Raw genomic sequence first — 17173 nt, forward strand, 5'->3', positions numbered from 1 at the left:
CTCCTATTTAAAAAAAAAAGTGAAAATCACTAGATTTGAGCAAAGCCAAATAAATAGGGCATTGATTACTAACTAGTACTACCAGTCCCTTAAAAAAGCTCTGAGCTTCCTGGGTGCTCTGTCCTGCACCACTGATCATACCCTAAGTCCTTTTAAACTTTACATTTCCTAGCTTATCATAGCCACAAGGCTAATCTTCCAAGAGAAAAGGACAAAAGGAAACATAACAGTTGCTGACCGCTTTCCTCAAATCTGAAGCCAACATGCTGTTCCCTGTGACTACAAAGGGCTGCAGCACCAGGACTGACGGCCACTCTGGGTCTCCATGCCTGTCCTAATGATATTTCTAAATGATCGGCGAGAAAGGGAGGAATGATATGTATGTTCTGCCCCCTTCATTGTTCCAATTGGGATTTTTTTTTCCCCATGGAGACAGGTACATGGCTCTTCTAACAAAAAGGAAGTCAAGTTACTTGACTTGAAAAAGCAAGTCAAAGATTATTGAACAAACCTAAATAAAAGCTCACATTACTAAATAATTACCCAACTTCGTAAATGCCAATAACAAGCAGCGTTGAACAGTTTTTCAAATCTTTAACTGCCGATTTTTCAGCAGAAGCCAGCATTTCCAGAGAAACCAGCACAAAAAATCTTGCAGTCCACTGCAAAGCTTGCTCGGAATGTCTAATAATAGATAATGTAGTAACAGATAATAGACAGATAGTAGATAATGTAGTAATAGATAATAGATAGATAGTAGATAATTTAGTAATAGATAATGTCCGCATTATCTTGCAGAGCGAGTAGTAGCCTCCAAGGATCTCAAAGCACATGAAGCACAGTTATGTCCTCTGTAACAGGGAGAGAAGAACTTCAGGAAGCTTTTATGGGGCTGAGGTTCCATACAGAGGGCGGTTTCTCCCTTTCAGGCTCTCCGATGGTGGGGAACGCCTAGAAGCAGTATCTTGCTCATGATCTTTATACTTAGGAAGAAGATGAAGGAGTTCAGCCATTCACACTATTTCTGTGTAACAACAAACTGACATCATATTTACCACACAACTTAAACTGCTTAAGTCTGATAAGAGGAGAGAATTCATTACAGAAGCAACTGAGAATGGATTCAACTTGAGTATTTCAAACGAAGAGGGAAAAGGTCTCATATAAGTAAAACCCAAAGCTGAGGAGACAGAAACTTCAGCTCATGAGAATTTAGAGTGATTGAGCCAGCCAGGCAAGGAAAAATGAAGTTTTGATTCCATCTGGAATTGACAACTGCTGCAAGATTCAGTTTATATCCATCCCTGTAGGGTTTCATACTGGCTCAAAAAAATGGACTCAGAGAACAACGCCATAGGTCTTCTCCAAGTCCATCACGGCCACCCCGACATCATCTCTCTCAGCATGAAACACAGCTAAGTACACATACTATCTTTTTTCTAAAACAAAGAGTCATTGTTAGAATAGGTGGAAAATGCTCTTTTCCCTCTTTTTTGAGAGAGAGCACCTCCAAAATAATTTTTCTCCTCCAACATGGTGTCAAATTTATATATGTAATTAGGGAGTGTCTTTTGGAAAAACTGGGGTGGGCTCCAGAAGTCTCCCCAACTCTAAAAACAGTTCTCAGCAGCAGCCAGAGGGTTGTGGACTGCCTACGTTTAATGGCTTCTCAATCAGCTCTGCTAGCAGAGTGATCCTTTGGAAAATATGTTCTCTTTCTCTGGATATAACGCCTAAAGGCCATAAGTGGCCAACCTCAATTTATTTTAAGATTTTTCCTTTAGGCCCATGTGATTGCAATATATTAAATTCAATTCACATGGTAATTTTAGAAAATGCTCATAAGGAAGAACACAACAGATCTTGAGCAGGGATATCTCAGACAGGGTATGAGCAGAGTATGTTGGGTAGGTCTCTGTCCAAGAACTTTTACTCCCCTTATCAAGCAGACTGTTCATGGGAGGGCTTCTCTGATTCCAACTATAAAATGCTTTGTCAGATACGAAAACTAACCCATGAGTCCATCTGCCCTGCACTCCACTCACAGTCTTCTGTCCCCTCACTATTTACTCCTAATTGCTGCCCTCTCCAAACACTAAATGCCATTTTCAAAACAAACATTCCCTCGGTTCTGACATGATTTTGACTTGCAGTATCTGTATTCTAATGAAATTAAGAACTTAAGTTGTTTACTCAATGAATAAACCCAACTGTTTTCATGAAACTCATGATCTGAAATAGACGTTAATGGGATCCCAGGTTGAATCACGTTTGTATTCCTGAACATAGGAAAATTTCTCAAGAAAAACAAAATAGAAGTTTCATTTTTCAAAAGCTGACATCCTCTCTAAGGCACTCTAGCCCTTCTGGAGCTAAGCCCTCACACCTCGCTAGCACCATGGTAAGGCTCACACAACAAATGATGGATCCCAAAGCTATTTCTAACTGTTGTGTTCTCCTCCAGTGAATACCAAATCCTGCTGTCCCTCACCCCTCCTCCTAGCTACTAGGGTCATGGGAAAGTAAGGGAAGCAAACTTACCTAACATCTCTGCCTTTAGCCTTTCATTACGTTCTTCAATCTGTTTAGGTAATCTCTGAGGGGAAAAGAGGAGAAACAAGGGTTGATGAAAAATCTTTTGGCTTTATTTTGAATTTGATAAACAAGCTTAATGTGAGAGTCAGATCAGATGATGTACATATGTAAGATCCTATTAAATACAGAAAAAAAAAGTATTTGTGGATGAGCTACACAAACACAGGAGTTTTGTTTGGTTCACTGTTATATTCCCAGTTCTTGGTACACTGGCCCAGGGAGGACCTCAATAGAAATCTGGTAAATATACAGACAAAAAAATTTCTGAAAGAATACATTCCAGATGTTTACAGTGGTATATTTAGGTGGTGGGACTATGGGTTACATATTTTAAATTTTTTGGCTGACTTGTATTCTTTAACTTGAAGTCCTTTCTTAGTGTAATCTAATTTGTTAAGAAGTCGCCAGATCAATACTGGATATCTCTAAATGAATCACCTACCTAGAATTTTTCAGTCTTGACACTACTGACATTCTGGACTAGGTCATTCTTTGTTGTGAGGGCGGTCTTGTGCAGGAGGTGGAGGACAGCATCCCTGGCCACTAGATGCCCAAAGTACCATTCCAGTCACTGCCAATGTCCCCGGAAACCAAATCATCCCACTTGAAAACCAATGATCTAAATTAGAGTCTTATATAGCTGCTTTTAGCTCTGTAATTGGCTGTAAGTACTTTGCAATTTTAGTTTTAACAACCCAGTTATAATGATTCAAAATAAGATAAATTCTTTATGCATGTAACAACCAAAATAAAAGGCTCCCTCTTACAGAAGGTTTAAAACCAATGTGACAAGAATAAAGGCTATGAAGAGTTTGGCTAAGATTTTAAGAACTATTCCTTTTCCTCATTCAAATTAAAGTCAATCCTACCACCATTCAGAGATATTAAAAGTCAGGTAAAGGATTAAAGCCAGTTTCAAACTGCTTATGTCTTTTAATGATCCAAATCAGTCTGTCTACCATTATTCCACTTCTCGATAAATAAAAGATCAGTTATTATTGAAGGAATTCATCTCAAATGTAAAAACAAAGCAAAACAAAAACCAAACCATCTAGGACATTAATGCAGGGAGATTAGTCAACATTCCTCAGGTCTGAAATGAGTGGGAAATCATGCGTTGCAGGGGCTCAAACACTCTCAGCAGCCAGACAGGAAACGTAAATAAGGAAAGGAATCCACGTTCGGGCAGGCAATAGAGAGTGGTGTGGTCAGCGACGAAGTGAAGAGTTCCAGCTGAATGCCAATATACAGCAGTTCAAGAAGGACCCAGGATGTCTACATCTCACAATTTTTAAGAGGGGTCTGACTTAGATTTTTATCTAGTAAAATCTTCCCATTTTAAAATTTGGTTTCAATTAAAAAAAAAACCAAAAAACAACAGGGGCGCCTGGGTGGCTCAGTGGATTAAGCCTCTGCCTTCGGTTCCTGCTCCTCCTCCCCTCCTCCTCCTCCCTGTGCTCAAAGGAAAGACCATGTGAGGACCCAGCTACCATCTATAAGCCAGAAAGAGAAGCATCACCAAACAGCAAACCCTGCTGGAACTCTGATCATCCCTTCCAGTCTCTGGAACTGAGACAAATGCTTTCTGTTCTTTAAGCCATGTAGTCTGTGCTATTTTGTTATGACAGACCAAGCAGACTGAGACAGGCTTGGACACAGGAGCATGCCTCCCAGGTTTGGGGAAAAGCAAGGAGGTCAGTGGGGCTCTAAGAGAGTGAGAGCGAGTGAAAGTGGTGGAAGTGAGGTCAGAAAGAAAGCAGGGGTCAGACTACGTGGGGCTTGGAGGGCTCATTCATCATTCCTCAATCTGTAGTCAACTGTTATAATCTACACGTGGTGCTGGGGATATAATATGGAACAAAATCCTCAGATACTAACAAATAATCACATAAATAAATGTGAATAAGGTACACCAATAAATAAGCTATCTAAAGAAAAATTATAAGGCCCCTTGAAGGTTTAGAACAAGGTCACCCAAGCCCAGGGACCAGGGAGGCATCAGAAATGTCTCCCTGAGGACAAGACATCTCCACTAAGATCTGGGGGTCAACAGGATTTAATCAGGGAGGCAGGGATAAAGAGGTAAAGGAGGGAAGAGGATTTAAAAAAAAAAAAAAAAGCCTCTGCCTTCGACTCAGGTCATAATCCCAGGGTCCTGGGACTGAGCCCCGCATCGGGCTTTCTGCTCAGCAGGGAGCTTGCGTCCCCCGCTCTCTCTGCCGGCCTCTCTGCTAACTTGCGATCTCTGTCAAATGAATGAATAAAATCTTAAAAAAAAAAAAACCCAAAAAACCCCACACATAACAAAAATCTGGCTTAAATAAAACAGGTCTGTAGCTTCCTTTCCCCCTTGCCTGCTGGAGGCCTGCGATCTCTGCTGTGCACAGGCATTCATGATGGACCTCTCCATTCTAATGGCTCTCTGAAAAGGCTGGCAGTGAAGAAACCTATTTCATGAAGCCCGTGTTTCCCAAACTTATTTGAATACCCACTATCTGGGGGGCAATAATGCTTATACATCCGATTCTGTAGTATGTCTTTTAGAATATATGTTGCTGTGCACGTTAGAGATAAAGAGCACTGCTAAACTAGAGGCACAGATCTGGAGAGTTAAAAAAAAATTTTTTTTTTTAAAAGACTTTATTTATTTGAGAGAGAGAGTTCGAGCAGGAGGGGCAGAGACAGAGGGAGAAAGAATCTTAAGTAGACTCCCTGCGGAGCCCAGCGAGGGGCCTCATCTCAAGACCCTGAGATCATGATCCCAGCTGACACCAAGAGTCGGAGGCTCAGCCGACTGCAACATCCAAGCACCCCAGGAGTTATTTTGAAGGGGAGAAAATCAGTAACATTTAGCTAATTTACAAGTGATATAAAAATATTATGATGTTTATTAGAACCAAGAGGATCTGTAGTGTCATGGACAAGAGTAAGTAATTTTAATAAAGATAAGAAGGCTAATCTGGAATAAATTTAATTGGAAGTATGCTGGCCATATGATAGTAAACAGAAACTTGGTGACTGAAAAGGATGGGCAGAAAACCAGAAGTTTATTACCTCTAATATTCAGACTCATTTTGGACTAAAATTGTGTAAGATTTCTGAAGCCCAACAATGAAACTGAGTTCTTGTTAACCCCATGGATTAAAGGTTTACACAGTTAACACTTAAAGAATGGAGATGAAATGGTACATGGTCACAGAGGGTCTGTGACCACCACTTCAAAGTTAGGTCTCTCATATATTTGGTAAGCCCTTAAAAATATATAAAGGGAAGGTAGTTTGGTCCCCGAGGATTATTTAAGATTCAGTGAGTAGCAACACAGGGAACAGACAAAAAATATTTTTAAAAATCAGGTTTACCATGCAAGCTTCTCTTGCTTGATGTATGGATGGATCTTTTTCTAATATGGATTTATAGTCCTCCAGGGCTTCATCTAGCTTGTCCGTTTTCTCGTACAACTCCGCTCTCCTCAATATTGCCCTGATATAGCCGGGGTTTAACTGAATTGCTGTAAAAAGAGAAGAAATCATTGTTACCATGAAGAAAAAGGGCCTATGTGCCCAGCAATATCATGTTTCTTTATTAACCATCCTCCAAGGGTCTAAAAGGAAAAGTCATTTGTCAAAGGCCACACCTGGCACTGGCACACTTTCTCTGTAAGGGGCAAGACAATACATAATTTCCATTTTGTAGGACAGACCATCTCTGTCACAGCTAGTCAACCCTGCTACCACAGACCATATAGAAGTAAATAAAGATGGCTGTGCTACAAGAAACCTTTGCTTATGGATACTGAACTTTGAATTTCATGTAATTCTCCTATGTCACGAAATATTTCGATTTCCAACCATTTAAAAATGTAAAACCATTTTCAGCTCGGGGGCTGTCCACAAGCAGGTGGCAGGCTGGATTCGGCTTGCTGGCTGTAGGTTATGAAACCCAGGTCCACACCTGAAGTCCTGTTTTCACATACCTGCCCTTTGTCTAGTTCAGAATAGGTGAGGACACAGAACCCACATGCACAGTGCACAAGTGAGAGAGAATTTTAAAGTACAAATTAAAAAATGGAAGGAAAAGAGTTTGGTGGCAGACTCTGCTATCATTCTGTCTTTTCTAGGCCTCAACAACCGAGGTTATGCCTTGACTACCAAGGTTATATTTTTGGCTAAACCCTCATCGTTCCTTCAGACTTCTGTTCTAACACCTTTAGGTCACTGATGCTTAATATCCTTTCCTTTATCCAGCAATGCCTCCCCTTCTGAAAATCCTATGCCCACGTTTTGGATCAACTATACTGCATTTCTCCTACTCTTTTGAGTTGTTTCTTTTTCTGTTGGAAAGCAAGGTCATGGCTCCATAACTTTTTTCCTTCAAGTAATATACTCAATTTTTATTCATAAATGTTTTCAGTAACTATTTCTTTAGTACCTAATATCTGTATCTCAGGAGTATAGTGGTAAACAAAATGAAGTTCTCCTTCACGCAAAGCTTTAAGTGACTCTAGTAGGCAAGAGGAGACAGCATACAGGTATATAATTTCAGACAGTTATAGTGCTACAGAGAAAAATGAAACAAGGTAGTAAATGCAAGTGAAAGGGGAAATAAGGTAACTTCAAACAGTGGTGAAAGTCTATGAAAAGGCAGTATCTGAAGGACACCAGCCATTTGAAAGGAGAAATATACCAGGAAGAGGGACCAACAAGAGTAAAGGGTCTAAAACAGTAACAACCTTGGCATGTAAGTGATGCAAGCAAAGACCAGATCACGAGGCCTTGTTGGCCAGGAAAGGAACTTACACTTTTTCCTAAGTGTGATGAGAAGCCACTGGAATGGTTTCAAGCAGACTAGAGACATTATCTGATTTATAGTTTTAAAGGACTTCTCCCTCTGGCTGCAGTGTGGAGGACAAGAATGAAAGTAGTGAGAAAGCTGGCGGCCTACTGTAGTAGTCCAGATGACAGAGAGTGTTGGCAAAGCTGGTCATTGTGGAGAGGGAGAGAAAAAGCCAGATTAAGTATATGTCTTTGAATTAGGGCCCACAGGACTTGCAATTAATTTAACTACGTGGAATGAAAAAAAGAGAATAAGCAAGAATGGGTGGTAATGCCATTTATAAGAATGAAAAAAGCCTAACTGCAAGTTGTTTATGGGTATGTGGGTGAGTGGACTGGGGAGGTTCCAGTCTGTTCTGGACACCTTAAATCTACAGTGCTTACCAGACAGCCAAGAATCTTGAGATGTCAAGTCTGCATGGAACAGAATTAGTTCCAGCCAACATATAATAGGTAAAAAGAACTTTGCTAGATTCAAAGGTACTAACAGTTTCATTCAGATATCAAGAAATACCAAGTATAAAGAAAGAAAGCCAACAGAGGCGATTAATTAATGTAAAGGAAAAAAAAAAGGATAGGAATTCATGCTGAGCATAAGTAGGACTAGATAACATACAAAGTACCTACTAACTCTTCAATTCTCTGAGAAAATATTATCCAAAAGATGGAAGACTGAAAAAAAAAAATTCTAAAAACTAGTAATTTCTTAGAAACTCAAGAGTAAGACATAAGGAAAGGTGATTATGTGTGTTCTCCAAACCAAGCTGGTCAGAAAGGAAAGACAATGGTCTGGGGTATCAGGAAAACTCTGGATAAAAACCCAAACCAACCAACCAACCAAAAACCAAAGAGATCCTATGGCTGGGAGCATCTCTATAAGTTAGTAGGATGAAAAGACCGTAATGGAATTCATGTATTAGAGAGCAAAGTCTCAGTTCACTGTGTGGAACCTGAAAAGGTAATTAAAATGATGGCAAGTGGGTCTGGAAGCATTACTGCATGTGAAGGGAGTGCCAGTTCCCTAACAGAAGCTGCCCCTCGCCGCAGCTGCCCCCCTCTCTATGAACACACAGATACAGATGCCCTAGCAGCAGCTAAGATCTTCAATTTCAATCCCCAAAGAAAGTAATTTAGACACTATAGGAAGTGAATTCTGTTCCACAAGCTTCTGTTGCCAAGGCAGCTTTGAATTTTTCTTCACATACTTAGTAATACAGGATACACTGACAGAGCTATCCATTCACATGCGCGTTTATGCTAGGATGACTACTATACAGCCCCTCTAAGAAGGCTTAACTTTAAAGCTTCTTTAAAGGTCCCAGAGCGAGGGTATACACATATGCAGTTGAGCCTTGGACAACGCGGGGGTTAGGGGCGCTGACCCCAACCCTTACACAGCCAAAAATCCATATACCTTTTGACTACTTCAAAACTTAACTACTAATGAAGCCGACTGTTGACCTCAAGCCCTATCAGCAACAAAGAGTTGATTAATATGTACTATGTATGTTCTATGTATTATATACTGTACTCTTACAGTAATGGAAACTAGAGAAAAGAAAATGTTACTAAGAAAATAGTAAGAGAAAATACATTTCGGGTTCTTTACTGTATTTATTGGAAAAAAAAAAAGCCATGTATAAGTAGATCCATGCAGTTCAAGGGTCAACTACACACACCTGACTATTTGTCCAGCTGAGGTAATGCTCTTTTATATAACATGTAACAAGACTAAAAAGTTGTACCTTTGTTGCAGTCACTGATGGCCATCTCTTTCTTGTCCTAAAAGGAAATATAACATTAATATGTGACACCCTAGTTCAATCTTAATGGCTCAAAGGCTCAATGACATAAGCTGACCATTAATAACTGCTTAAGGAGATGCACAATGCTCTTCAAAGAAATCACATGAAAACATGCATGTTATTTACAGTAAGTTAAAATTCAAAATATGGTGACAGCTCTGATGTGCAAGCCTCCTAGCAACAAACTAGTTTCTTCCTAACATCTTTAAAGACTGTTGGAATTGACCTATTATATTGTAAGGTACTTCACATTAGAATGCTGATACTGAAAGTTATGATCAATAAGCACGGCAAATGAGTGAATATGAGTAACTGTTCATAACTCTCCTCTTTGGCTAAGCTGTTATATTATCATACCCAGGGTGGTATCTTCCAGAAAGCATACAGATGGTTCATTATAGACACACAGTGTGGCTTGTCATTAGTCTCGGTTACAAATCTTTTTTTTTTTTAAGATTTTATTTATTTGAGAGAGAAAGAAGTAGGGGCAGGAGCAGAGGGAGAGGGAGAAGAAGATAATCTCCAGTAGACTCTGAGGCTCAGCTCAGAGCCCAAGGCAGGGCTCCATTCCTGGACTCCGAGATTATGATCTGAGCTGAAATCAAGAGATAGACACTTAACTGACTGAGCCAACCAGGCAGCCCTTGGTTATAAATCTTAATTTATCCATTGATGAAACAAAATTACAAAACATTTCACGAAATAAGATATCTAATTTACCTCGCTGAATCTAGAAGCAAGGCACAGTGAGAACAATGATGGACATCTAAAGAATTAGATTGTAATTCCAGCTCTGACACTGACCTGCTATTTAGCCCCTCAAGCTCTAAAGTGTCTATTTTCCCCAAATTAGAAGTTTTCTACAATATTACAGAAATGTTAATTCAAATAAATGTTCAATAGGGGAGCTGGGGCTCAGTGGGTTGAGCATCCAACTCTTGACTTTGGTTCAGGTCATGATCTCAGGGTCAGGAGTTTGAGTCCTGCATTGGGCTTCATGCTCAGCAGGAAATCTGCTTGAGACTCTCTCTCCCTCTGCCCTGTCCCCTCTCACATGTGTGCACACACAATGTCTAATAAATAAATCTTAAAAAAAAAATGTTCAATACTCCCATAATGGCTACTGTAGAAAATACTAACTATTTTGCACAATACTTTAGAACAATGTCTATCAAACTGAGTTTCAGAATTCAATCAAAATTCCAGGATGGGGAGTGACTATCTAATGGGTAGAGGGTCTCTTTCTGGGGCCATGGAAAAGTTCTGGAACTAGGCAGTGGTAAATGGCTGAATACTGTGAACATACGTAATAGTACTGAAATGTATAGTTTAAAATGGTTAAAATGGTGAATTTTAGGTCATTTGCATTTTATGCATAACAAAAAAGGTTCCAGAGTCATCTGCAAGACACTAAATATAGTTTATCTCTTCCAATGTTTATCATTAAAAATTCACATATTACAAGCTCTATGAAGTCCTATAGTAAAGAAATCTGTATAATTTCGGGTGAGTATTTTCTCAATTTGCCATATTTCTATAAATCTAAGACATACAATTACATATTTTAAAGTCTTCAGAATAGGAGTAAATCTTTACAACTTATGTGTACACTTGTGGTGGTATTCTCTGGGCCCTTAAGAGACCACTAAGTCACAGTGCAGCTTATAATCAGCTTCTGCAGATCAAGCAATTTTACCACAGAATCCTTGTGGTCACAGTCGCCCTCAGGTGTCATTTGCTCCTAAGAGTGGTAGTCTCCAAAGGGCCATGAAAAAAAAAAATCAGAACCTATTTGCCACCCTTTCATAACTTATATAAGATACACATACCATAATGTACAACTTTGGGCCTATACTTTTAGGGCTTTGTCTGCTCTTGTGTAGCCTGGCTTGGAGCTGAAACTCTACCTTAACTCCAGTTTGCCTTTTCTTCCAAGATGTGAAATGTAAAGCTTGGTCAGGGTCACTCAGTCAGGGATGCTGAGCCTGCATATGTGCCTTCAGAAATTCTTCTTAAAGCAGTTAACTCACCACTTCTTGAAAACCTCAGAATATGCTCCTTAAATCACTTTAGTGCATTAATCCTGGAAGTTTTTATGTCTCTAATTATAGAATCTTCTTAAAATATTAAGAGTACAATTTAAAAGAATAAAACAAAACATGCACCAACAAACCTACCCTTCATATAGGAAACAGTCATAAAACAACTTCTTCTGAGCTCTCCTCAGATGTGACAGACAAAAGACCAGCAAGACCATACACATTTTCCTAACTTAAGAACTGGTCGACTATGCTAGCTCAACCCAAGCAGTATCAATAACTTAGCAACCGTGGAAACAAAGAATCCCAAATCTCAGGAGACAAATGGCCTTTTTCCTGAAATCGAAGACATCCCTGATCTCATTTCATAATGAGTTTCCGGTCTGAGAATGTGACAAGATATCTCCAAGAAGCAAAAGCAAAAGATTCTTTCCAGCTAAGTGTGAATTCCGATCAGTGGTAGAATATATTAATGAATATTGTTCTATGTAAACTTAAAACAAGTATTTTTATTTTTTTAAAGACTGTACTCATTTGACAAAGAGAGCAAGTAGGGAAGGGGGTAATGGCAGAGGGAGAGGGAGAAGCAGGCTCCCCGCTGAGTGGGCATTGATCTCATCAAGTCCCTGGGTTCATGACTTGAGCCAAAGGCAGATGCTTAACCAACCAACTGAGCCACCCAAGTGCTCTGGTTTTATTTCTTCTAACATAAAATGTCTGTTTATATATTCTAGAATTATTTCTTCTTCCATTCGATATGAATCACTCTAAAAGTACTTCACCTAAAAACTGAATCCAATAATAAAACATACAAAAAGAATCAAAAGACAAAACACAAACCCTTTCCTGATGTTCAGTCATTCAAGTATTCCCACCCCTTTACTAAAAAAACCTGGTCATCAAAAATGACTTTGGTAGAGGCTCTAGAGAATTTTAGGCAACAAGAGAAAGTGACATAATAAATACCTGATATAAACAATAAAAAAACCAATTTAACCCAATCTTGACCTTGCTTTGTGGTTGCTTAAAGGTATGCTAAATAATCTCTTCTTTGTGCTTTGGATATAAATAGCCATATTTAAACAAATGTTCCCTACCCCCCCACCCCTTGCCAAAATTTCACATCATTTCAATCCACTAAAATTGACTATGTTGACTAAATAGGAATAGCAGAAAATTAGCAACAAATCTAACTTTTATTTTATTTTTTAAAAAATACTTTACCTATTTGAGAGAGAGAGGGAGAGAGTGCCTACAGGCAAGCACAGGAAGGGGGGAGGGTGGGCACAGCAGAGGGAGAAGCAGGCTCCCAAATGAGCTGGGAGCCAATGTGGTGCTCAATCCCAGCAAATAAGGACAGGGTTAAGATATAGGCAGGGAGAAGTAGGGGGCCCCTGGCTGGGCTCTGACACTATTCCTGGCAGGCAGAAGTGCTAAACCAAAACAAGAGATAAGGAAACATCACCTGGACTCAGATGTTAGGGTGTACTTTTCTTTGGTGGCTACAATATCATAGAAAATGGCCAAACCTCAAGGAATTAAGTCATTAAGGATATTATCAATAGTCTATGCTCAAATCAAGGCGTCACAAGAAGCTCAAGGCTGCAAGCTTCCCAGTCAGTTCTCAATAAAAGACAGCCACTAAAAGCCCTCAGTGATGCCCTATCAGGACCCCTCTCCTCCAGAGAGTTTCTTCTTTGCTTTCTGCTCTCACGTTCACTTCATGAACTTTCACTTCACCCTTCTGTGTCCGCAGGATTCATTCTTTGACTCCATGAGACAAGAACCCTGTGATCCTCTGACACCTGGACACTGAGATCATGACCTGAGCCCAAGGCAGACACTTAACCAACTGAGCCACTTAAGTGGTTAACTTTTAGTACCAACAAACCTAACTTTTAGTACCAATATTGTACAAAACCAATACACCTGAACATTAGCCTTCATTAACTCGGTTCTCAATCCTTTGGAAATATAAAATGCTCTTGAACTGTCCCTGACACCTATTTTACATTTAGGGGCACCTCCCATCCCAACTGTTGGACATTTCTACCTGTGTCCACACTTTTGGCAGAGAAAGAGAATCCTAGCAATAAGCATTTCAAGTCCAGAGTTTTATTTATTTATTTAAAATTTTTTTTTTGAAGATTCTGTATATTTATTTATTTGACAGAGAAAGACCCAGGGAGAGAGGGATCACAGGTGGGGGAGTGGGAGAGGGAGAAGCAAGCTTCCAGCTGAGCAGGGAGCCCGATGAGGGGATAGATCCCAGGACTCCGGGATCATGACCCAAGCCGAAGGCAGACACTTAACGACTGAGCCACCCAGGCATCCCCAAGTCCAGAGTTTTCATCGGTGTTTCCTTCTCCCTTTGAGTCTTTATTGAGAATTTCAGAGACCTAAATTAAGCAGCTGCAGCTCTTCTAGGACATGCACTACTTGGCTTTTTGCTTCATTAACCTGCCCTAGTTTGGTGGAGACTTTGTCAGCCTTTCTCCACGAAGGCGTTCAATCAGCCACTCTCATAAGGAATGTTAGCAGTAATCTGACTCAGGTTTTTTTGAAATACTTTCCTATCTTCCCTATGCCCTTTACATCAGGGAAATACATGTGCAGGAAAATGGAGGCAGCAACTTTAAGTCCCTTTTTTAAAAAGATTTTATTTTTTTAACTAATCTCTATACCCAACATGGGGCTCAAACTCACAACCCCCAGATCAAAGAGTGACAGCCCCTCTGCTAGTTTGAAACAAAATCTATCCTATGAAAACACTGCACGTTCATGTGCTTCTTAAAAAGAAAAAGTCAAAGACACATACCTGTTTCATCCTTGCAGCAGCTCTATTTGAAAACAGAATAGACCTGTCTTTCTGGAAGCAGGATGGGCACATCTGAAGGGCTTGACTATAAGAACTCTCAGCTTCTATATAATCTGAGGATAAGGTAAAAGATGAGAGGTCATTATGATTTTATTCCTGGTATTATTGTATTCGACAGTATCTCAGAATGCATAGCTTTCCATTCACAGAACAAAGGTCTCAAGTAGAATGTTCTGTATGTTTAACTTTCATTTGGCTTATCAACTTAGTAAGGAATAATGAAAGGGGATTAGAGAACTGGACAGACGAAAGAGACTAAAATCTGGGATTAATGGCTTGGGATAAAGACAAAAATTCTATGTACGTATTTTCATTAAAGATATGCTTCCATGCAGTCAAGCTGGCCAAAACTGCTTCCTTAAAATGTCTGGAGACACATTTTATGGAGCTAAGAGCAACAATGTAAAAATCTCTTAAGAGAGAAAATGGTGATAAATTTATTTACTCATTGCCATACACAGAATTATGGTTGGGGTATTAAAAGAAAATTGCCTGTTTATGCCTTTCTCAGGTCTGAAATATTTAACACTAAAATACAAAGAGATAAGCTTTCAAATCAGAACCATTAGTACTTAGGACAAAAAAAAAAGTGATGACTGCTAAACCAGATATAACAAAAAAAACTTTAAATCTAAAAAGTAGGGGGAAATGTTACTACTCCTAGCTTTCTAAAGCATATGCATTTTTAAAAAAGATTTTATTTATTTATTTGACAGAGAGAGAAATCACTAGTAGGCAGAGAGGCAGGCAGAGAGAGAGGGGGAAGTAGGTTCCCCACCGAGCAAAGAGCCTGACACAGGGCTTGATCCCAGAACCCTGAGATCATGACCTGAGCCGAAGGCAGAGGCTTAACCCACTGAGCCACCCAGGTGCCCCAAGCATATGCATTTTGATATATTTCTTCTTCTTTTTTTTTTAAGATTTTATTTATTTGTTAAAGAGAAAGCACAAGTAGTGGGGAGCGGGAGACAGAGAGAGAAGCAGGCTTCCGGCTGAGCAAGGAGTCCTGCAGACCCTGGGATCATGACCTGAGCTGAAGGCAAAGGCTTAACCAACTGAGCCACCCAGACGTCCCAATTCCGATATGTTTCTAAGGCATATACACTTTACATATGTGATAAAAGGTTACTATAAGATCAAATAGTTCTCACAAATTAACTGAATGAACACTAATTATTCTTAAGCAAATATAAGAAACACAGAAGGACAAGCAGAACATCTCTCTACTTAAGGCAGCCAAAGAAAAAGGCACATGAAAGACTAAAGTACAAGCAAAACACTTTCCAGGCCATGCTAGAACCACTGGGCCAGTTTTCACAGCATTGTTCCAAGTGAGAAAGGGGGATCCTGCTTTTACATCAAAGAAACAAATAGCCTCTTAATGTTCCAGATTAGTTTTCCAAAGCATCAGCTGAAAAGTCTGCCCTACCTCTGGTTCTATAGTGGATTACATAAGAGAAAAAGTATGCAGGTGCCAAGAGCCACAATGTAATTGGTCACCATTAGGTGTAGGTTATCTGGACCTGGTGAAAAATCAAATTCTAAGGCGTTGGGAAGCAACAATGTACTGTTCGCAGTTTAGGTTGCTAGCTGTTTCTAAATATTTTTGGTGTCTCTTCACACTCTAAGACAGAATGAGGAATCAAGATGACCAGACATCAGTGCCGATACAAGTGTCTTACCTCCTCTCTTAAACTGAGCATTTCCCTCCTCCTTTAGTCTAGTGCTCTCTTCTCTTCTCTTCTGCAAGAGATCCGACAATTACATCATTTCCCACAATATAAGCGAACAAAAAGGTTAGCTTTCGTTAGGTTACTTAATAGGCAGCAACTTGACTTTTGTTTTTTTCAACTTGACTTTGAAAGATGGGTCAGTTTTATCTAAATCTCAGACAGAGAAGCATGTGGCCATATGGCTAATCATCAATTGCATTCTTGAGGTTTAAAACACAAAACCTAGGTTTCCTATGTTTGTATCTTTTGCATGGAATAGCAATTTGGGTATCACTTAATTTCTACTTACTCAAAATGAAACTAAACACCATGCCCACTGGCATGTACACCACCATAAATTCAAATTCTGAATCTGCTACTTATTTTTTTTAAATAATTTTTAATTTTTTATTAACATGTAATGTATTATTAGCCCCAGGGGTACAGGTCTGTGAATCGCCAGGTTTACACACTTCACAGCACTCACCATAGCACATACCTTCCCCAATGTCCATAACCCAACCACCCTCTCCCAAACCCCTCTTCCCCCGGCAACCCTCAGTTTGTTTTGTGAGATTAAGAGTCTCTTATGGTTTGTCTCCCTCCTGATCCCATCTTGTTTCATTTATTCCTTTCCTACTCCCCAAACCCCCCCATGTTGCCTCTCAACTTCCTCATATCAGGGAGATCATATAATTGTCTTTCTCTGATTGACTTATTTCACTAAGCATAATACCCTCTAGTTCCATCCACAATGTCACAAATGGCAAGATTTCATTTCTTTTGATGGCTGCACAGTATTCCATTGTATATATATACCATATCTTCTTTATCCATTCATCTGTTGATGGACATCTAGGTTCTTTCCATAGTTTGGCTACATAGTATGGCTACCTTCCATAGTTTTGCTACTTATTAAACGAATGATCTTGGACAAGTTCCAGATCTTTCTAAGCCTTAGTTTTTTTAATCTAAAAATATGAGGTTTTATAGTTTTATGGATTAATGTGATAATAATGTACGTAAAGCTCCTAATACAGAGTCTGGAAAATAAGGGTTCAATAAATATGAGCTATTACCTTTCTGGAAAATAATTTAAAAAATTATTTTTTATGTGGTTTCTGTCATGTTGAAGACAGTCAGCATGTTGGCAGAGTGCACTATAGGAAGCGACTTCACCTGTAGGGTCAGAGCAATAATTTTGTTCAGGCTACTACTGGGAAGTTTGATGAAACCCAGATACATCTCTCATTTCTGAGCTTCTTCTAACAACTTGGACATTCACACAGATGGCCAAACACCCATCATACTC

The 17173-nt window shown here is 39.5% G+C and overlaps 1 protein-coding gene across 1 annotated transcript in view; it reads right to left on the reverse strand.

The window, feature by feature from the left end:
• TTC1 (tetratricopeptide repeat domain 1) overlaps positions 1–17173 on the reverse strand; it is a 43544-nt gene that overhangs the window by 5785 nt on the left and 20586 nt on the right. The window contains exons 3-7 of the mRNA XM_045998956.1: positions 15832–15892; positions 14090–14202; positions 9173–9209; positions 5955–6103; positions 2542–2596 (exon numbers count right to left, since the gene is read on the reverse strand). Of these exons, the coding sequence (XP_045854912.1) occupies positions 2542–2596; positions 5955–6103; positions 9173–9209; positions 14090–14202; positions 15832–15892 (415 nt within the window). The remainder of the gene's footprint in view (positions 1–2541; positions 2597–5954; positions 6104–9172; positions 9210–14089; positions 14203–15831; positions 15893–17173) is intronic.

Source organism: Meles meles, chromosome 3, assembly GCF_922984935.1.
Source record: "Meles meles chromosome 3, mMelMel3.1 paternal haplotype, whole genome shotgun sequence".
Classification (NCBI taxonomy): Eukaryota; Metazoa; Chordata; class Mammalia; order Carnivora; family Mustelidae; genus Meles; species Meles meles.